At 33.5% G+C, this 21490-nt stretch overlaps 4 protein-coding genes across 7 annotated transcripts in view; 3 read left to right on the top strand and 1 right to left on the bottom strand.

The window, feature by feature from the left end:
• Positions 1-21490, top strand: part of LOC131001622 (H/ACA ribonucleoprotein complex subunit 4) — an 806367-nt gene that overhangs the window by 459159 nt on the left and 325718 nt on the right. The gene's annotated exons all lie outside the window — the stretch shown is intronic.
• LOC131001664 (xylan glycosyltransferase MUCI21-like) lies at positions 1628-4334 on the top strand. Its single transcript, XM_057928230.1, has 3 exons — positions 1628-2264; positions 2357-2407; positions 2901-4334. Exons 1-3 carry the CDS (start codon positions 1694-1696, stop codon positions 4163-4165), a joined length of 1887 nt encoding a protein of 628 aa, XP_057784213.1. The 5' UTR covers positions 1628-1693; the 3' UTR covers positions 4166-4334.
• Positions 4908-11414, bottom strand: LOC131001484 (kinesin-like protein KIN-14L). Of its 2 annotated transcripts, none has more exons than XM_057927876.1 (20): positions 11235-11414; positions 11009-11088; positions 10365-10522; positions 10093-10239; positions 9757-10012; positions 9513-9604; positions 9356-9424; positions 9106-9204; positions 8549-8623; positions 8393-8474; positions 8163-8258; positions 7859-8026; positions 7673-7779; positions 7408-7586; positions 7098-7262; positions 6777-7027; positions 6512-6675; positions 5669-6411; positions 5397-5572; positions 4908-5323 (listed from the first exon to the last, which is right to left on the bottom strand). In XM_057927876.1, the coding sequence occupies exons 2-20, from the start codon at positions 11076-11078 to the stop codon at positions 5247-5249; spliced, it is 3174 nt and encodes a 1057-aa protein (XP_057783859.1). In that variant the 5' UTR covers positions 11079-11088; positions 11235-11414; the 3' UTR covers positions 4908-5246. The 2 variants fall into 2 exon arrangements, with proteins under 2 accessions (XP_057783859.1, XP_057783865.1); XM_057927882.1 differs by having other exon boundaries at positions 9516-9604.
• On the top strand, positions 16604-21167 carry LOC131002100 (MADS-box transcription factor 23-like). 2 transcript variants are annotated; one of them, XM_057928724.1, is made up of 8 exons: positions 16627-16884; positions 18242-18350; positions 19629-19696; positions 19824-19923; positions 20099-20140; positions 20281-20322; positions 20517-20659; positions 20862-21167. In XM_057928724.1, the coding sequence occupies exons 1-8, from the start codon at positions 16703-16705 to the stop codon at positions 20950-20952; spliced, it is 777 nt and encodes a 258-aa protein (XP_057784707.1). In that variant the 5' UTR covers positions 16627-16702; the 3' UTR covers positions 20953-21167. The 2 variants fall into 2 exon arrangements, with proteins under 2 accessions (XP_057784706.1, XP_057784707.1); XM_057928723.1 differs by lacking the exon at positions 20862-21167 and having other exon boundaries at positions 16604-16884; positions 20517-20843.

Here is a 21490-nt window from a genome sequence, read left to right as displayed (position 1 = left end):
ATTTATATCTTTAATATCTATGTATATTTTATACATTGTATATTAGATCATTAGGAATAATAAAATACAAATGATAATTTTATTTTTACGCCTTTAACCTGATTAGCCCGATGGGCTAGCCCGAAACCCGAAAGTTTAGGGTTAGGGTTGAAGATTTACAACCCGAAAAAATCTCCAACCCGATTAACCCGCACCCGACTAATTCGGAATCCGATAGAGCTAGCCCGAAAACTCGGTGGGCTGGCTCGATTGACATCCCCAATTAGCCTAAGATTAACAAGGAAGGTTGAAAATGGGTGCATCTAAAAGGTCGGACTGTCAGATAATGATAGTATGTTACTTTGAAAAAAAAAATGTCATAATTCCATCTTCAATTTATAGTTGACTAATGTGATCCCTTTTTATTTTGATAAAATATATTAAAATCTCCATATAAACTTCATTAGATTTTTTAACAATAAACATTTTTCCAGGTTAGAAATTTTGTTTATAGTTTTGGATAAGCTTAATTACCTTCAAAATGAAGATACTCCTCTTTATTTGTTGGCAAAACCAAAAATTGATTTTGATGTTTGGGTGAAACACAATTCTATAACCTCTTCGACGAGCTTCCTTATTGTGTTTAGGGCAAATCTGTGGCTTGTTTTTTTTTTTTTAAAACCATTGAGCGTTTTGAATCAATTCTTTAATATTTTTATAATAATTATATTATAGCGTGATATTCTGGCACTTGAAATTTTATGTGGCACTCCCTATATATTAAATAATGTATTGTTGCATAAGAAGAAATTCGTGCTACCTAAATATTTGGAGCTACTTTCAAGCATTTTAGAGGCCCCTTCTCTATTTTTATTTACTTACTTGTAATTCAACCATGACGATGGCTTCTTTACAAAATCAAAAGAGTCAAACAATTCCACAATTTCTTTTCCAAGCGCCGCAATCTCTTAATAAGGGTGTGAAACAAGAAATGTCATACTACAGTAATTCATATTGCAAATTAAAATATGACTGTATAATTTGCATATGATATATACTAAAATTAAAAACCATAATTGGAAAAAACAATTAACATGGGGGACAAGGTTTTAGTAATTGGATCGAGCCACGCGGTTTTTGTTAATCTTAAACCTCGTTTTAATCCACAAAAGGGTCCTTTTCCTAATTATTTATTACTTCAAGAATCCTGCAATGAAATTAGCTGTCCCTTTGTCATTTCAAATTAACTTAGAACAGATTTTTATCAGTCACCTGTAACGCGTTGAACAACGCTCATCATCTTCGCAATTACACAAAAATTGAATAAGCAGTGTGCGTGTATATTGGCATGACAGTGGAAGATTATGCTCCAAATTTAAGTCCTAGGTTGAAGTCATTAGTTATCTTTGAATTTTTTTATTTACTTACTTAATATATCAAAAAAAAATTGAATAAGTAAAATTGAATAAGTAAAATTGAAACACAAATTTATCTTTTTCCTTTTCAGTAATAAATCGTAAAATTGTTTCAACAGACATATTACTAGTTACTACAATAACCGCATGAGATTAAAGGATCCCACGTTACAAGAATCATGCACCAACTAATAAAAATGTGAGATCGCTCTCTTCTCTTCTAAAAATGGCAACACAAACTTTATTTTCCTATGTATGTAAAAGAGAAATGAAATTATATCATATTTAATTATATATGAATGCTCAAACCTAAATACCCAGCCCTCATTCTATTTCAAAGTTTCATTACGCATCTCAAATATCTCTCTCTCTCTCTCTCTCTCTCTCTCCTATCTGTCTCTCTCTCTCCAAGAATATACAGAGAGCCAGCCACCCCAGAAGGAACCGAGCACCTCCTATCCCACAAGCAAAACCAGACAGGCACATATGACATATTCCTTTTCTCTCTCCACAATATAAAGCTTCCTTCTTTACAGCTCTTCAAGCAGACCCTCTCTCTCTCTCTCTCTCTCTCTCTCTCTCTCTTCTTCGTTGATACTCGAACGACCTTTGTCAGAGCAAAAATGGTCAAGTACCAGAAAAATTTTCTGCATAGCCAGTGGAGAAAAGGCAAAGAATACGTGTTCGTTGTAGATGAAGATTCCGGCCTAGACCCTCTTGGATTAATATGCGCGAACTCTTCTTCTCACAGCAGCAGCAGCAGAAGATTCAAGCCCAAGTTTTTGTATTTCGCATTTTTCTCCCTCGTTTCTTGCATCCTGCTTTTGTTTCCTATGCTGTTGTCCCTGAGCTCCAGTTTATCTCTCTTCTGTAAGTTTTCTTTTTCCTTGATTTTTTCTTGGATTTGTTCTTGATTTATTGAGTTTTTCTTTTGCTTAGGTTATTACTTTTTTTTTTTGCAGATGAATCTGAAAGTGGTGGAAATGGTTTCCTTTGCTTGTCTGTTCCTAATGGTTAGTTAGTTAGCTCTCTTCCTCTGCTTCTCTCTAAATCTTCGATTCTGTTTGTGTATGTGTGTTTTATTTTGTGTGGGGACACTGGGCTGGGGAGGGAAGTTTATGAGAGATTTAATGTTTTCTCGCTCTAGATAATGGAAAAAGATACACAATTTTTCACTCTCACGAAAAAAAAAACTGAGTCTGTGTGTATCTGTGTATTTGTTTCCCTAGCTTCCTTCAACCTTTGAGAGAGAGAGAGAGTCTCCTTGATTGTTGGATTTGAACGCCTGAGGTGGGGGGAATTTGGGCTGCTACTATTGCAGTGGGGTAGGATGATCACCTCAATGTGATTATTTTGTTTAATTAAGCTAACAACATCATAATCACCAACTTCTTCTTTTCTTCCTCTTTACTAAAGTATGTCATTTTTGTTACTGCCACAGTGTAAAGATCAAATCTTTATCATCGTTAGAGTTGTGACTGATGTACATATGTCTCTCAAATGCAGATACTCTTTGTTGTGATAGAACTAGCAGAAGATCAGATACATGTGTGATGAAAGGCGATATAAGAACCCACCCTGCCTCCTCCTCAATCACTCTCTATCGTTCCAACGCCTTGAACGACACCACCTCCAATGGCGGGTGGGCCTATCCCGAGGCGGAGGAGGCCATCCAACACGAAAAGATTAGGCCCTACACACGAAAATGGGAGAGCCATGTCATGAACACCATTGACGAACTAGACCTCCTTGTCAAGAGGGGCTCCAGCCCCCGCCACCACTGTGATGTCCACCACAACGTCCCGGCTGTTTTCTTCTCGACTGGAGGCTTCACGGGAAACCTCTACCACGAGTTCAACGATGGGATCATCCCCCTCTACATAACCTCCCAAGAATTCAACAAGAAGGTTGTGTTTGTGATTCTTGAATATCATAACTGGTGGATCACAAAGTATGGTGACATACTGTCTCAGCTCTCCGATTTCCCGCCTATAGATTTCAGTAACGACACGAGGGTTCACTGCTTCCCCGAGGCCATTGTGGGATTGAGAATCCATGATGAGCTCAGCGTTGATCCTGCCTTGATGGGAGGCAAAAACAGGACCATATCCGACTTTCATGATCTCTTGGACCGTTCCTACCGGCCTCGTATCAGCAGCCTCATTCAAAACGAGGAACGTGATGCAGCTGAGGTGGGAACGGTGACACAGAAATGGGGTTTAACCAGACCTAAACTGGTCATAGTAGCCAGGAATGGCTCAAGGGCTATAACCAATCAAGATGCATTGGTGAAACTTGCAGAAGAGATTGGATTCTTTGTGGAAGTTCTCAAGCCCGAGAGAAGCACCGAGCTTGCTAAAATCTACCGCGTTCTCAACTCAAGTGATGTCGTGGTTGGGGTCCACGGCGCTGCCATGACTCACTTCCTCTTCATGAGGCCTGGGTCTGTGTTCATTCAAGTGATACCACTAGGCACAGACTGGGCTGCAGCTACTTACTATGGGGAGCCGGCTACAAAGCTCGGATTGAACTACATTGGCTACAAGATTCTTGCTAAAGAGAGCTCATTGTATCAAGACTACAGCAAGGATGATCCTATACTGATGGATCCAGACAGTGTGAACAAAAAGGGATGGGAATTCACCAAGAAAATCTATCTTGATTCCCAAAACGTGAGGTTGGATCTTGGGAGGTTCCAAAAGCGCTTGCTTCGCGCCTACTACTTCACCAGAGCTGGGAAAAATAGGCGTTTGCGCCGTCTATCTGAATAAGCCCTCTGTCTTTAAACACATTCTTTTGTTTAGTGTAGTCTCACTTTTGTAAATCAGTAAATACAGAGAGAGAGATGGTTGTAAAGATTAGTGTATTGTCATTTTGTACATCAAAAACTGCATTGTGAAGGAACTTTGAGGTGAAATTTCTCAAGATATGTGTTGTTTATTGACTCGTGTGTGAAAGGATCCCTACTGCATTCTGTTGAATCATTTCACTTTTTATCCTTCTTATTTAAAAGAAACTACGTAATTTACTATCAAAATTACCCTTTAATCTGATATGATATTCTTATAGTGTTAATAAATGGGAGTAAAAATGTGCAACTTGAGCTTTGAGGGGAACTCAAAAGGCTAAATTCATACATTTCCGGGGTCAAAGTGAAATTGAACCATAAAATATTAAAATGTCAGTACTAAAGATGAAAATTGAAAATGATGTAAGATTGTGTGATGTCTGAATCACAATGAAAATACATTTGTCCTTATTTGATACTCCATTAACCATCTACTACTTCTGTATGAAATTGACTACCCAATGATTTAAACCTGCAAAAATAAATTCATAAATTGTCTATTATAGGATCGACTTACAACATCCGATCTATCGTACCATTCAAAAAGAAATCAATTTATATATACAATTTGTAATTTAAAAAGGAAAAGTTGTTGGACTGAGGTTTGCTTATTTTTGCAGCAGCCAGATTTGTTATTTTGAGGAATGTCTCACAAGAACATGGTCTGGATAAAAAAAATTGTGGCTACATTCAACTCAGTTAAATTTCTATTTGGGTACATACATATATTATTGGTAATTTCTCTTACTACAATAAATAAATATCAAGAAATTCAGCCAAATGTAATGAAGAAATGGTATCTAGTTTCTCATTTAAATCTCATAGTCAATGGCAATTATTGCATCCTTTGTCAATCAAGAATCCATTTTTCTTCCTCAGTTTTCTGTACAAGAATTCTACAAACTTGTCAAGCATAAAATCTTGAACTTCTGTAAAATTATGTCCAAAGTTCTCCTGCTTTGCTTCGAGTCAAAGCAAAATCTACGTACTTTCTTCCTAGCTATCTAAAGCCAGCGTTTCGTTAACTTTGCCGAAGCTCGAACTTGAGGGGGTGTCTTGGCATTTCTACTCTCATTTCCATCTGCAGAAAAAGGAAGGTTTAAGGAATGGAATAAAAGATATTATCAATGAAGTTTTGTCATAACTGAACTCACAAGAATCGGTTGGAACGCCCCCAATCGAAGATCTTCTAGATCTTTCTGGTGGTTGTATGCTTGTCAATGACTGCCTCCTCAAGGCCCTTGCATTAGATGAAGTTGGAGACTTCAGGTCATGCATCATGCCTGTGACATTGAATGGTGTCATTGCTTCTGTTGGTTTCTGTTGGTTCCTGCATTTTTGCGTAAAGAGGTTAATGTGAAGCTACATTATACTCATTTCAGACATGAATAGCAAGAAAAGATAATGCAAGACAAGGACTGCCTACCTCTTCTCTGAGCCATTGATGAATTTCCCAATAGTTCGAAGAGACTTTCTTATCTGGGATCCTTTTCCATGATTCATGGAAGGTGTTTGGCTGAGGCCACGGTCAGTTGGCAGCGGTCTCTGGATCTCGTTCCTTGATTTTATCTGCGGTTCAGGTGTCTTGGGTGTTTGTAAGGGAAACACCCTCATTTTTGCTGTATCAACCTTGATCACGGGGGTTTTCAGAGAATAACTTATTGGACTACGAGGCGCCCTTTGATCAAGCTGGCAGTGATTTTGCTGACTTTTTTCTTCTGGCTTTGAGATCTTGGTTATTGGTTCTGGTGATTTCATGTGGTTGGAATCCTTCTGCATGTTCCTCGGCCCTTCTAGACTCAATCTTCGTGAACGACTGTTTGTAGGAGGGGTCTTGGCTCCCTTCTTCTCCTCATGATTCATGGATACACCTGCTGTTACTGTGGTGCCATTTTCGATACTTAACCTTCTCGCCCTTGGAGGAGGCGTTCTCTCAGTCTGTTTAGGCTTTGCGGTAGGAGTTTTTGCTGCCCTTCTGTCATCATGATTTGTAAACTTCTCCAGTGCCATGTAGGATCCATTTTCGATGCTTAATCTTCTGAGACGTGGAGGTGTTCGTTCAGTCATTTGTTTAGCTTTCTCCGATGTTGCTCTCACAGCTTCTGTTACTTTCTTCGTTGGAGGAGTCTTGATTTCCTTGTTACCCAATGCCTTTTTAAGGCTTTCTATCTGCAAATAAATGGTGGCATGAAGCTGCATAATCACAAAATCTCACAACGAGTTTGTATGATCATCTAATCCTTCAAATACACAATCATCTAATACGTACCTGTGCTTTGAGCTCTAATACCTCACTGCTCTCTTTATTTGCACGAGCTGCACCAAGCTCTACTGTTGAGACCCTCTGTGCGAATTTTAATGTACTCATCGTCTCTCCAAAAGAATCACCTTCTGGATTCACGTGAGCAAGCATCAAGGTTTTGGAATTTCCTCCTGATCAGGTAAACTCCAATCAGTAACATTGCATCACACATTGTTCAAAATCAAAGAGCTGCAATTTTCTCGCCATCAAAATACAGAAGATATTACTTTACCTAAAGAATTCTGAAGAAGTAAAGTGAGCTTGCTGTTTCTGTAGGGAATATGGGAGTTTTTCTGAGCCAAGGCTGTGATAACATCAACCAAACAAGAAAGAGACTTGTTTATGTGCTGTGCTTCTCTGAGTCCATCGCCTGTTACTTCCGACTTATCCACCCGTTCACTGCCTGCCAGATCCACCAGATGGAGACAGCTTTGAAGCATGCTTCCGGATGCATCTATGCCATAGACATGGATAGACAATACGCTGCAGAAACAAAGTTAGTATCCGGACAATGATGGAATTGTCGAATTGCCATAAGAAGTGAACTACTAACCTGTGTGAACGACTACTTCTAGTGTTGATTGCCGTGGAACCAATAGCACGTCTCGTTTCACCAAGCTTCATCAAGTTTATGACATCCATTGTCGACTTCACAGGACGCAATGTTGCATCTGGAAGAGCCAAGCCATTTTCACTCATACAACTCCTAATCTCTAATGTACTGAGAGTTAAGAAACCAATGCAACTGCGTACGTAAAGAAACAGAAAAACGACATTTATTCATTCTTTACTGACGCGCTTTTCAAAATTTAATGAAGATTTCAATCAGAAAAGGATAAAGGGGGCTAAATGGGAAAGGATATTTCTTAACGCCCGAATCTTCAGCTAGAAGATCATGAACTTGTTCGTTGTATATCTCAACCATCTGCACTTGAATTTCGTATTTGGTTAGGTCCCTTCTTTGATCAGAAAGCTTAAAAAGATCATTCAGAGCCAAATAACTAATTCCCCACTCCTTCGTTGATCCACCTGGAGGGCCGTACTGTGGATAGCAAGTGTCGAGCATTGAATATTAATATATGCAAGTACCAGTAAATTCAATGAGAAAATAGATGTATGCATCCTCACCATAGTATGTGTTTTGCCTGATCCAGTTTGACCATAAGCGAAAATACAGACATTGTAACCATCCATTACAGATCTAACCAGAGATTGCGTGTCTTGGAAAACCTCATCTGGAAGATCAGATGTAATTACAAACAAAACAATGGTATATAATTCCAAGCATTCTGAACTTATGAGAGAATCTCATACCTTGAGAGGATGTAGGGCCAAAGACATGATTAAATTGGAAAATTCTCTTGCCATCTTTTAGAGGTTTCGGGTCTACAACCACTAGAGACCCATCTTCTCCAATGAAATCAACAACGTTTTGGACCTCAGGACTTACAGGTCTAATTCTACAATAAACTCGAATATTTCCTGAAAAAAGAGTAGAAAAAGCTGCTGGATTAATAACTAACTCTTTGTAACGCAAATCTCTTAACTGATGACAACTTCCTTATAAGTCTGAGCAAGAGTATAGTCATGTATCTCGGTAAATATAAGCTCCACTAACCTTTCAGATCCTGAACCATGTTGTATAGTTTCCGGTTTTCTTCTACAGCCTTTTGATAACCGAGAGCAGCGGAGGACATTTCAAGCACTTGATCTCCTGACCATATGAGCAAACAATGAATGAATGACTTCTAAGCCTTTTTAGGATGTTGCAAGCATTTACATTAAGAAAAATGATGTATATATATTAGCACAATGAAGCGTAAATGGGTTCTCAGAATAGAAATATACCAAGTTGTTTCAAATCACTTTGAATCTGAGCTTGCAGGCTTTTAGCCTCTTGCTTGGCACTTGACAACAAGTGTTTGATGTTCTGCAATCAAAAATGGAATTCAGTCACATTAAACCACAAAAGCCACCAACAAAAGGGAAGACCATTAAACTAACCAAAAGTTCGCCTTCTTGCTGCTTTACTAGATTCCAGTGGTTACAATTACCCTTCTTCAAGCAAGCTCTGCAACACTATTGGTGAAATAATCCATCCATGTCAATTATATATATAATGTCACTGCATATCACAATATGGTTCATCGCCAGCTCTAGTGGAAACAAACTCCAAACTTATTAACAGGTTACATATCTAAGAACTCAAGACAAAATGCAGCAAGTAATCGCGAATTGAAGCAATCAAAAACATACATGAGGCTCTCATACTAATTGTTGAATAGACGGATTAAGGAATCATCTTGTTAGAAGCATTCATGTTTGGCTACATTTACACCACCCATCATAAAATTTATATTCCCTTGGTTTAGTGAATACTAGGGACCTAAATATGATATCGTGTGGGTTTAAAAAGGGATGTATTTTCACCAGATACTTGTAGTCACATGTTGTAGAAGAGGAAATGTAGTAACTATTAAACTTCTAAAAGAAAGTCAAACACGTTTAACCATCATGAAAGCCAATTCAAAATACTATGTAGATGCTTCCAAGAAAGATACCTTGCGGTTTTCTAAATTTGACAAATCAGCAAGCGGAACGGACTTGGCATGCAACTGTGAGCAACTTCTTTCTCTTAAATGACCCATGCTGAATTTCACCTGGTTATGGATAGAGAAGCTTTAGAATGTAGTAGTCTATGACAGAATCAGACTTTCTGAAGCATTCCCTTTTCTGGGAAATCTTGACAACTTTCAACATTGATGCCTCAGATTTTTTTCTTTAAAAGTAGGGAAAGTTTTTGTAGCTTACCTCAGGATATTTTTTTCGGAATTGTTCCTCAAAACTTGATAGAATCTTGCTGAGGAAATTCGCCGGATTCTTTTGAAAGAAGAAGATAAGGTCATGATTAAAATGTATAATTTCTTAATGATTCCAGAAATTAAGAGTGTTATTAGAAATTACATACCACCTTCCCACTACGATACAAAGCAACAAGGTTATTATCTATGTTTTCCTTTGAGCCAACCATATGTTCAGCAAGAACCTTGACAATAGTATCTGTAGAATTTTATAAACTATTACTTAGTATATAAACTAGGACATACGTTTTTGACAATCTAAGCAATTACTAGTAATCGTTTTCTGCACATATTATCAATCTCACATAAGCAGAAATGAAATATGTGAATTTTAGGAAACAAGTTACATACCTTCGACTTTCCTAATATCACTCTCTGATGGCATTGGTTTGTTGTTGCCTCCTGTCATGTCTAATTGCCTGGAACTGTTGGAAGAAACTGCACTTGGAGTTCTCGGACAAATTCTACCAGCTGAATTCAAAATTAGAGGTGATCTGGGTGGTTTATAAACTCCAAAGCCTCCTGTCATTTGCTTCCACTCATGGTAATCTTTTAGCGCCAAAATACAATCAACAACCTTAGTAGATGACCCTTCAACCAAATTTTCCTAAACACTCATAAAAAAGGTCGTATATATCAGGTAATGTAACTGATAGTTGATGCAGTAAAAGGGCATTTAGCTCCTACCCTTTCAAAAACGGAAGCATCAAACATTGGAAGCTTCAGTTCTTCCACAGCCACTAGAAAGTTCCGAATATTCTCAAAGTACTGGTATGCTGGCAATGGCTGGGAATCCCATGGTAGTGATTGTAAAGGTGTAGTTTTCTCTATGACCTAATAATATTTTGTAAAACAAAAACAATCAGAAATCAATTCATTCCAAGTCCTTACAAATTTGAATAATATAAAATCACATATACTGGCATAAACTCAATCAATTATCAAACAAAGAATTATACCTTCGGAACTGAGCCAGGTTGAACTTTGTTGATTATGTTGCAAAGGACTAGCCCATTTCTCAAACAAGAGATAAACTGTTTCTCTGACGGCTGGCTTGGTATTCCCAGCGGCCCCACCAGGTAATCAAGCCAATGTACTGCTTGATATCTTCTCAATGCTATGATTTACAATAAGATGACATTGAAAACATTAAACAAGACAAACTTGATTAGCTTACAAGTTTCAAATTCAGTCACAATGCACTTCTCATAAACAACTCTTGAGTTCCAAATATACATTAGGCAATAGTCTAGAAAAAATTAATAGTGACCCTAAAACATAACAACCTACATTTCCGATCAACGGAGCTAACATCATTATTTGATTTTTTTTAACATACACGTTGTTACAGCCATCCAAAATACACCAAATAAATTTCTTTGATTTTTTTTCACTACTTTCATCTGCCCCACTAAACAAAATCCAAAAGGCAACAAAAAAAGATTTCTAATATTCTTCTAGATTGACTACATGTAAATGAACAACAATAAATGATTACGAGTTATATCAAAATGAATTCGTCATGCATGCACACTTTCACTAACTAATTACACGAAAACTGAAATTTGGAGAAAGAATCAATGTGACGGCGAACAAACAATACCTGCTTCTTCAGCCCTTCTCGAAGCCAAATCCAACACACCCACTGTCCCTCTTCTTTGCAAATCCTCCATTAAAGCTGCACTGCATCACCATTCACACAACAAAGAAATTAATTTTTAAAAAAACACTAATCATTTTCACGCCATTATTCTTAATCTCACCCACCAACACGGTTACATAGGTTAACTATATTGATCAAAAAAATGAATTCATATCCAAGAACGTACTCCAAAGATTTATTTCCTCGACTGAGCCTGCTTTACATAGACAGAGAACAAATGCAAATAAAATTTCCCCTTATTTTAGAGAGAGAAATCAAGAACAAAATTGGATTGTAAATTGTAATCTCAGCTGAGGTGAAGCGAGAATAGGAGCGTGAGTGTTAGTGTGTGATAAACTAATATACATTTCATTTCTTTCTATATTTAGGTGAAAAAGTTTAGGCTCGGGATTCTCGAACCTAAAGGCTCCGGAATCGTAACGTTACTTCTGTAAAAATTTGAATTCAATTCGGTGGGGTCAAGAGATCTGAGCCGTTGATTTTTCTTTTAAGTTTTGAGCTAAGAGTTGCTCTGTAAAGCTACTTCGTAGGCTCGTCGATGGGCTTCGATTTGGGCCTTTGTATTCTTTCCATATCAAATTTTTTGACTATTGTCAAAAATCAAAATTAGGAGCGTATATTAAAAAATAGTTCAGATTTATTAAGATTATTTTCTAATTATATAAACTAATCAAAGATTCTAATTGTAATTAATCACCAATTAGTTTAAATCTTTCTTTATTTGGTAATTTTCTCTATGTTGGGCTAAAAGACATTTGAGATTGACCAAAGTTATGGTGCTTATACTCCCTCCGTCCATAAAAAATAGTCCTAGAAGAGACGATTAGGGTTTTAATGAAAATAGTTGAATTTATTGTGAGTGGAGAAAGGGTCCCACTAAAAAGATAGTATTAATAATGATAATTAAATATATTGTGAGTGGAGATAATAGTCCATCATATGATAAAAAATTGTCAAAAGTGGAAAGAGACTACTCCCTCTGTTCCACGGATCTTGATGCGTTTAGTTTCGGCACGGGAATTAATGAGTTGTAGATTAGTGTTCTAAGGGTGCAGGTAATAAAGTACTCCCTCCGTCCCCAAAATAAGTTCCTCTTTGGGGACGACACGGGTTTTAAGGAAAATGGTAAAGTGTATTGATAGTGGAAAAAAATACTCCCTCCGTCCCTAAAACAACTTCCTTTTTTTCCATTTTGGGACGTCCCCCAAATAACTTCCTCTTTCTTTCTTTCCATTTTTGTAAACCTACCCCACCACTAATAATACTTTATTTATTCTTACTTTTCACTTTTCACCACTCTCAATACTAATTATAACACTTTTCATAACTTCCAAATAATAATTATATTATTTTTTCTCCATTATCAATACATTTTACAACTTTTTATTAAAACCCGTGCCGTCCCCAAAGAGGAAGCCATTTCAGGGACGGAGGGAGTATGTTATAATTAGTATTGAGAGTGATGAAAAGGTGAAAAAGTGTTATAATTAGTATTGGGAGTGGTGAAAAAGTGAAAAGTAAGAATAAATAAAGTATTATTAGTGGTGGGGTAGTTGTCCAAAAATAGAAAGAAAGAAAGATGAACTTATTTGGGGGACGTCCCAAAATGAAAAAAGATGAACTTATTTCAGGGACGGAGGGAGTATAAAAGTGATAAAGTAGGAGAGAGAGGGTAATAAAAGTGATAAAATATGAGAGAGAGAAGGTAATAATTATTACCTTATTTGGAAATGTGTCGAGATTCGTGGGACGATCCAAAAAAGAATACGTGTCAAGATTCGTGGGACGGAGGGAGTATTTTTTTTTAACGTCCTAAAATGATAAAAATTGACTATTTTTTGTGGATGAGGGGAGTATTACTTATCGCTAACGGGGTGATTCTATTCATAGTCCTCTGTACTCTTTATAGTCTCATATTTAAATATAGGATAAAATATAAGATAAATTTCTAATTATTAATGATTATAAAGAGTAAAATGGGGGCTATGAGTATAAACACCCCACTTATCGAGGTGACTTATTTGGTAGAAAAGTGGGGCTTATGACTAAAATGCCATTTAATTTGAATTGTATGAATACTTTTTAGGTTGAGCTAATCAATGTGAATTTTCATATCAAAGAGTAATTATTAGCTACTAGTTTAATTTCATTGTATGTTTTCTCTTTGATTATTGTTATAGGAGTAGTATTTAATTAGTTTGTGTTAGTTTCTCACTATTTTGATATGGTATTTTATATCTTGTGGTTTTAATTTGATTTTATATTTCATATTGTTAATATATTCCACTAATGAAATACTAATATTATGTGCATGCCGCCGTGAGAATAAAATAACATCTAGTATTAGTATATGCAGGATCCCTATAGTTGCTAATAACTGTAAACTTTTAAGTTTTTTTTTTTTTTTTTTAAATTTGTTACAACCAAAGAAAGGAAAAAACTCACTCACACTCTAGCTCCTAAGATGACTCGAACCCCCGACCTATTGATTGGAGGGGAAGCGTTTTACCAACAGACTGCGCTTCATCGTCGTAAACTTTTAAGTTTAAACATCAACATTTTTTATGCATCTGTCCAAATTCCAATCAATGATAAATCAAGAGTTTGAAATATATGGAGCTTTTGAGTTTGCAAAATTAATTTCATTTTTAGGAAAGTTGCTAGAATAAATATCTATGCGGTTAATAACTGAATTTATATATATATAAAATCGAAACAAATTCTACTATATATGTCAAATTATATCTAACAAGTAGGAATGACAAAATTGGGGGAGTCTATACATTAAAAAAACTAGCAATAAATAATACAATTATAGCTAACCCAACTAGAGAAGTATAAATAGCAAATATGTTATCACAATATCCTGAAAAAGCTCACACACCAAATAAAGATGATTTATATACATAGAAAGTAGTTCCACCACTTGAATCTTTTCATTTTCATATTTGGTCACTCTTACTCTTTTTAGTTATTTGGAGAAAAAAGTTTCCAAAATAAATTGTTGCAAGTTATTATAGATAGCCCCTATAAGAAAAGTTGTACCATTGCATAACAGCATTAATGAAACATGATTGTCATGGACATTTTATTTTTAGTAATAAAAATAACACGATGCTCATAATTTGTACTCTCAATAATAAAATTAAAATTCACCTAAAAAGTCAAATTAAATTAAAATTACCCACTTATCGAATACTTCACAACTTGCCGTTAATAATCTCTACCATCGCATCATCAACTAGCATATAGTTATATATATATATATATATATATATATATATATATATATATTTAGAATTAATAAGTAATCCACTCGTAAGCGAGACCTCTACACCACATAAAAGTGGGAAACTATTCGCACATAGGGGGACCACTATCCACGCAAAAGTGGAAAAATTACCTGCGCACGCAGATAGAATTGAACCCAATATATGCCTCTCACAAAAGAGAGTCTTTAAATGCCTCAACTTTATTATTTGAGTTAAATCTCATTGACAACTAGCATATAGTTGTACTAGTATCAAATTCATTTCAAAATATAGTACATTCTTTTTTTACTCTTAGTTTCATACTTATTATACGTGGACTTGGTAAACAATTTGGTACAATGTCGTATTGCAATTCCGAAATTAGCCTAGTTTCTTTAACAGCTTCTAATTTATTCAAGTTTTACTTCATTATTGGACTACACCCGAATAATATATAATCATATATGTTAATTAAGAAACATATGCACACACAAAATACATTATAATATAAAATCTTTTTAGTGTGCGTGTCCATCGTCGTGTTGTCATTAAATTTCTTTATTTAATTGTTAAATTTTATCAAAAAAATAATAATACATATATATAAAATCTTTCTAGCACCTTCCAAAATTATGCCATTCTAAACTAGGGAAGCCACAACCATAAGATAATTGTGGGCACGAATGTGATGTATGATTTCCAAATATAGCCTTCCCATTTTTATTTTCAAATTCTTTTATCTAACCTATGCCATAAACTCATATGCCTTAAGAAAGGAAAGGGTAATGCACAAAGGATTCTTTACATGTAAAATAAATACAATATCAAACATAGAAAACCTATATCAAATTGAAATATACCAAATTACCGAGTTAGGGTTGTTCCATTCCCATCATTTATTTTATTTTCCACTTTTAAGTTTCTAAATCTAGTCATTCTCTTTTTCCTTCATTGGACCAAAAGTTGGAAAATGTTTAACTAGCCAAAAGCACATTACTGCCCAATTATATTTATACCTTATTTATGTAAATTTTCAACTATAAAGATGATTAAAAATTGTAATTTTACTAGATTACTATTTCTTATGATGGAAAATTGGAAAAAAAAATAATAATTGAATTTGGGTTGTCAAATATTCTATGCTCATGCCAACTATATATATCAAGATTTATCTTGAACATTTACTCGCATTTACGACAAAAAAACTCAACGTTAAAAATGCTTATATTCCGTAGACACAAAGCCCTTTAGTTTTTCAACCACACGTGCTACGCATGCATACATCAATTATGAGTACTATTCACTTTTAAATAAATTCAATCTTCGGAAACAATATAATTTTCCTTTTGAATTTATGATGTTGTAATTAAAAAAAGTTAAACATATATAGTGTTATAATTATAATGTAGTAAAATTCGTTTGAAAATTATGAATTTAATTAGCTACATTCTATTTTGGACAATTAGGCCTCTTTCTTTTTAAGTGACTTGAAAGCTCCTCATTTTAATAAATATGAAACTCAGAAAACTCCATTTGGAATTTATACCATCTCATCCCTATGATTTCGACTGCATTAGAAAATGTAATGCATAGTTCCAATATATATATAGAGGGAAGGGCTACCATGAAAACACTTTTTAAAATAAAAATAAAAATATTTTTTAATATACGAATTTTATGTAGAACACGTATATATGAATTCATCCAAGAGGGTTACGAATTGTGAAAAATAAATTTTTGCTACTTTTTGGAATTCGAACTCAGGGCCACGAATTCATCTAACAGAGTTATGAATCAACCGTAAATCTTGATGATCTAAGGGCTGAAAATTGTTTATATTTTATATTTTAAGAAGTATTTTATTTTAGTCCTCCCCTATATATATAAGAATCATTTTCAGCCCTTGGATCATCAAAATCTACAGTTGATTCGTAACCCTTATAGTCATGAGTTCGAATCTCAAAGATAGTAAAAATTTATTTTTCACAATTCATACTTTTATACAGCCAATTCATACGTGTTCTACATAAAATTCATATATTGAAAACTACTCTTATTTCTTATTTTAAGATGTGTTTTCACGGTAGCCCACCCATATATATATATATGTATATATATATATATATTGAATTAAATTCATGAAATATATTAGTACATAGTAAGTCCCAACCAATAAGTAATTCTTATTACCAATTATATTTTTACCCTATCTTATCTATTTCCATACTTGGGAAAAAATGCTGCATTATTAATTATTATACCCCACTTTTTATATATATCTATAAAACACACGCACATAGACATATATATAAATATACATACATACATAATATATGAGTAGCAGAAGCAAATAGTAGTAGGATTCATCATATAGCGATAAAGAATGGGGAGGGGAAAAATAGAGATAAAAAAGATCGAAAACGTGAACAGCCGTCAAGTAACGTTCTCGAAACGGCGCGGCGGATTGCTAAAGAAGGCAAACGAGTTGGCCGTTTTGTGCGACGCTCAGGTTGCCGTCATCATCTTTTCTGGTACCGGAAAACTCTACGAGTTCGCCAGTTCATGGTATCTCTATACATTATTTTCTGGATTTGTTTTATTTTTGTGTATCTGCATTATTTTCTGGATTTGTTTTATTTTTGTGTATCTGCATTATTTTCTGTTTTTTTTTTTAATCTTAATGCATATATATTATTTTCTTGATTTTCTTTGAATAAGTTTTTTTAGATGGAAAATTTCTAGAAAGGGAAAGGATATATACGGCTCCTGATACGTATGGGGAGATAATTTGATTCCTTTTTTTTTCGATTGGAGAGGGGAGCTGTGGGTAGGTATGTGAAAAATTTTAACCCCAAAAAAATTCTGGTTGGATGGCCCCAATCGAAAATAGCACGAGCCCGATGGGACTAGTCCCAAAATTGAATGATTTGGCCGATTAACCGATTTTTTTTTTTCTTAATAAGATTTTGATGCTTTTAGTTATTGTTATTTATGTCAGATGCATATCAATTCTTAAGGGTAATCATGGGTAATCATAAACTTGATGGTCGACATATTAGATCGAAATCGAGTTGGGGTTAGGATCAGAATATTTTAACTTGAAAAATATATAAAAAATCAATCAACATGTATAAAAAATAATCTTAAATTGAAAGAGCAAAAATAATCTTAAATTGAATGAGTTAGCCCGAAACTGAGGTCGAATTGAGATTTTTGATATTCACATTTTATTGACATTTTGTCTTGAACCTAATAGATTTTATTGACATTTTTTAACCAGCTGAAACTGAGTGAGCTGAAACTGACTGAGTGGATTGAGATTGAATTTTCATCATTTTGACTGCATTAATAAAATAAAATAGAAATAATAATAAAACAGAAAAAAAATAGAAATAATAATAAAACAGAAAAAAGATATCGTGATACATATCACTAACCATTTATTTATCAATAATTAAACATAGTATTTTGATTGATTCTTAAAGGATTGTTAAATATAATTCAAATCCCAATTATATCTTATATTCTACTTTTATAATATATATATATATATTATATTGAATTGAATTTATTAAATATATTATACATAGAAAGTCCCAACCAATATTCTACATAGAAAGTTCCAACCAATTTTTATTATAGTTGCATTTATGATTGGTCTTTTAGATTTTAGTATTTTGTAGTTGGGCATTTATGATTGGGCTTTTAGATTTTAGTATTTTTTTTATTTATCATTTTCTTAATAAAAAGTTTATGTAGTTTTAACTAAAAAATGTTATATATATATATTTTTTGATAATTATGGAGTAAATAAAAAAGAGTATTAAATAATTGATTATTTCTAAGATCTATATGTGCTTTAATTATTTTATAAGCATAATTTGTTAGTATATGAATTATCAACTGTATTATCTGATTGAAGCATGGATCAAATTTTGGTGAGATATAATCAAAACCGTGGAAGCCCAAGCCTACAACTTGCACCTATTGATGCTTACGTTGATGATGAACCAGATGAACCGGATAATCAGGTAGTTTTAGTATTTTTATAATTATAAAGATAACTTTTATGCATGTCTTATCTTATATAAAATAGATTTAATCAATATTAAATCAAATGAAGATGAATTCATTTTATAGATGACATGTATTAAATTAGTGATCAAGATCTCACCAACATATTTATTATCTATCATGAATTAATAGCTAAAGTTTCCATAAAAATATTTATAGATTTTTTCTTTGAGTAATTTAGAAAAGATTTTAGAACTTTTTCTTTTTTAATCCATATTATATACAACTTGTATTTTCAAAAAACTATATTTAATCCAAGCTGGCTAGTTTGATGAACGGGAGTAGCACTATTATTGCTCTTTTTTGAAGAAACACGCACTTCGTGTTAATGCGCGTGAGATTTTTTTTTTCATGAATTCAGTTTAGTAACAAATTTGATTTTGTTCTCAATTCTTCTACCAAAAAAACAACAATATTGATAACAAAGGCAGTAAATCACTTGTCATAGTTGAGAGGCATTATTCTCTAGTGTCAGTCAAATTTTCAAAAGTGGCGATTTAACCATATTTGTTTTTGTGTGTGTGAGTAAGAAATTGTTTTTGATAAATTACTTTATTTGTGTATAATAACGATAGTATGGGTTATACTCTGTAAATTATTATAGTTTAGGTTAGACAAAAACATCTAAAGCTCCTCGAACTTTGACTTGTTATAATGAAAGTCCTCGTACAATTTTTTCGTTTTATTAAATTCTTTTATTTCTATATTTTATATCCCTAGATAATTTTTAACAAATTTATTAGATTCATAAATTTTTTCGTATTCAATTATAAAAAAGGTAAACTTCACATCAAGGGAGTCTCTCTGGCATAGAAATGGGAAAGATCTCCACGATTTTTTCTTTTTGATAAATGACACTTATGATCGAAAAAATTTATTGTTATTATATATTATCTAGATAGATGTTATATTCATGTATATATGATGCCGTTGAGTAAAATATACATATGACGATAAAAATATACTACTCCCTCCGTCCCAACTTTTTGTATCCACTTTTAGTAGTATTTACTACTAAAAGTGGATACAAAAAGCTGGGACGGAGAGAGTATGTAACTATAAAAGACGAGTGGTGATGTAATAGTAGAAGATTTTGTTTGGTGTTTTTGCGCCTAAAATCGGATTAAGATTTTGAATGGACCAAATATAGGGAGCCTCCCATATTGATTACCATTTCCTCTAAACATAGATTATTCATCTAATATATATTTTGGTTCGATTTCAAATTATTTTAGCCCGAAGAAGCGACGGTCGACACCGATTCCCTCAAGCATGAGATCGAGAAGCTTCATTTGATGCACCGGTACATTTTAATCTATTTATACTCTTATTTTATCAACAAATGTTACAATTTTATGCGATGTTAAATTGGAAAATGGAATTTTTGTATACGTATTTATTTATCATTGAATATTATTTGCATGTTGAAGCCGAATGATGGGCAAAGAGCTCGATGAATTGACGTACAACGAATTGCACAACTTAGAACAGCAGCTTACAGAAGGAATTCTTTCTGTTAAAGAGAGAAAAGTAGGCATTGAATTATATTATTGTCTCGTATTTTATTTCATCTATTTTATATATCCAATACAAATTAATTTCTTATACTGGGCATGTTAAACTTCTACTAATTAAAATGCAATGGAAAATGACATATTCATTGAAAAATTACAAGTAATATAGTTTTAATTATTTCCAATTTCAGGAAAAATTACTCTTGGAGCAGATGGAAATATCAAAGCAGCAGGTTTTTATTTCTTTGGTTCTTCTTTTTATTTGATTATAGTATCAATTTTTTATTTTTAATTTTTTTTACGACTAAATAATAACTCTCCCTTGTTACGAAATTATTGAGTCCCATTTTCATTATTTTATTTTTGGATATAGGAAAAGAAAATTGTGCAGCAAAATGAGGTCCTGCTGGAAAAGGTATGCCAAAAGAAAACACTTGTATATAAAGAAGAAATTGATCCATTCCTCCCAATCATGATTAGTATCTAATGATTGTTTCCATCATGCTAATCAACGATCCAATTGATAACCAATTGCAATTAATTGATTGATTAATCGGTCAGTCATCGTATTTGTTATTTGTTGTAAATTGTTTTGAAAAAAAAATGCAGATCGAGGAGCTTAGACAGCATGCAAGGCTAAATAGCAAAGAAAATCATGTGATTGTGAGCAAAGAGTCTTGCCTTAGTTCGAGTTCAATGCACGAATGCAGATCCGCCAAGGAAGGAACTTCCGATACATCTTTGCGTTTAGGGTATGTAAATAACTATTTACTCGTACCAGATTATACGTTTTTAAAATTACATTGGCTTATATTATTTGAATTGAAAATTGAACTGAATCAAATCCAAAAATCTATGGAATTTCTGGAGCGCCAATTAATCTAGCCAATACATACTAGTTGAAATAAAATCAATTGAACCATTACATTTTATTTTTATTATTATTATTTACAGAATTTCACCTGCTGCAATTGTTTCGGAGGCGAGGAAAATGCCTAAGCTGGAAAAATCCAACGGTTCCAAGGGTGCCATGCATGTCGATTGATGGTCATGATTAATGAAAGCAACGGATTATTTTATTTTATTTTATTTTTGCTATAGTTAGATGATAGGTCGATTATAAAATCTTTTACTGTGGTTAGAATCCTATTTTTTTTATCTTTTAATTTATTTTTTCGGACTTCATTTGTGACAAAAGTTGTATACACATGCGCTATGATCATAAATGCTTAAATTAATATTTGTATTTCATGTTTTAAACATCAACAATATTTTCATGTTTTATGTATTTATTTATTTATATTATACATCCAAAAAGCTATAGATCTGCAATTAGTCTTTAGACTATTTGTAGATTGATTTTGGTGAATTTGGAATCCATGTGAAATTTAATGTTAAAGATTTGATTTGAGGATAAATTTAGAGAGAGTGATTCAAATCAAATAGCCTTTGACTTATTTTTTCAAATTATATTATTATATTTTTACGATCACATTCATGCATACTGCAGCGTATATAAATTACATGTCCAATGTGCATTAACAAATAAAAAGTGAATTAATAAACTAATATTATAAAAAAAT

Source organism: Salvia miltiorrhiza, chromosome 1 (assembly GCF_028751815.1).
Source record: "Salvia miltiorrhiza cultivar Shanhuang (shh) chromosome 1, IMPLAD_Smil_shh, whole genome shotgun sequence".
Classification (NCBI taxonomy): Eukaryota; Viridiplantae; Streptophyta; class Magnoliopsida; order Lamiales; family Lamiaceae; genus Salvia; species Salvia miltiorrhiza.
The sequence above is the reverse complement of the archived record's forward strand: the minus strand, read 5'-3'. Positions and strand labels throughout refer to the sequence as shown.

What these genes read in the sequence shown, in the direction of transcription:
- LOC131001664 (XM_057928230.1), top strand. Translation starts at nt 1,694, where the DNA reads ATGCTCAAACCTAAATACCCAGCCCTCATTCTATTTCAAAGTTTCATT. An exon ending in CTCCAGTTTATCTCTCTTCT is followed by an intron (nt 2,265 to 2,356) that starts GTAAGTTTTCTT and finishes TTTTTTTTGCAG; the next exon opens with ATGAATCTGAAAGTGGTGGA. An exon ending in TTGCTTGTCTGTTCCTAATG is followed by an intron (nt 2,408 to 2,900) that starts GTTAGTTAGTTA and finishes TCTCAAATGCAG; the next exon opens with ATACTCTTTGTTGTGATAGA.
- LOC131001484 (XM_057927876.1), bottom strand. Translation starts at nt 11,078, where the DNA reads ATGGAGGATTTGCAAAGAAGAGGGACAGTGGGTGTGTTGGATTTGGCT. An exon ending in AACCTGGCTCAGTTCCGAAG is followed by an intron (nt 10,240 to 10,364) that starts GTATAATTCTTT and finishes AAATATTATTAG; the next exon opens with GTCATAGAGAAAACTACACC. An exon ending in TGATATTAGGAAAGTCGAAG is followed by an intron (nt 9,605 to 9,756) that starts GTATGTAACTTG and finishes AAAATTCTACAG; the next exon opens with ATACTATTGTCAAGGTTCTT.
- LOC131002100 (XM_057928723.1), top strand. Translation starts at nt 16,703, where the DNA reads ATGGGGAGGGGAAAAATAGAGATAAAAAAGATCGAAAACGTGAACAGC. An exon ending in TGGAAATATCAAAGCAGCAG is followed by an intron (nt 20,141 to 20,280) that starts GTTTTTATTTCT and finishes TTTTGGATATAG; the next exon opens with GAAAAGAAAATTGTGCAGCA. An exon ending in ATGAGGTCCTGCTGGAAAAG is followed by an intron (nt 20,323 to 20,516) that starts GTATGCCAAAAG and finishes AAAAAAATGCAG; the next exon opens with ATCGAGGAGCTTAGACAGCA.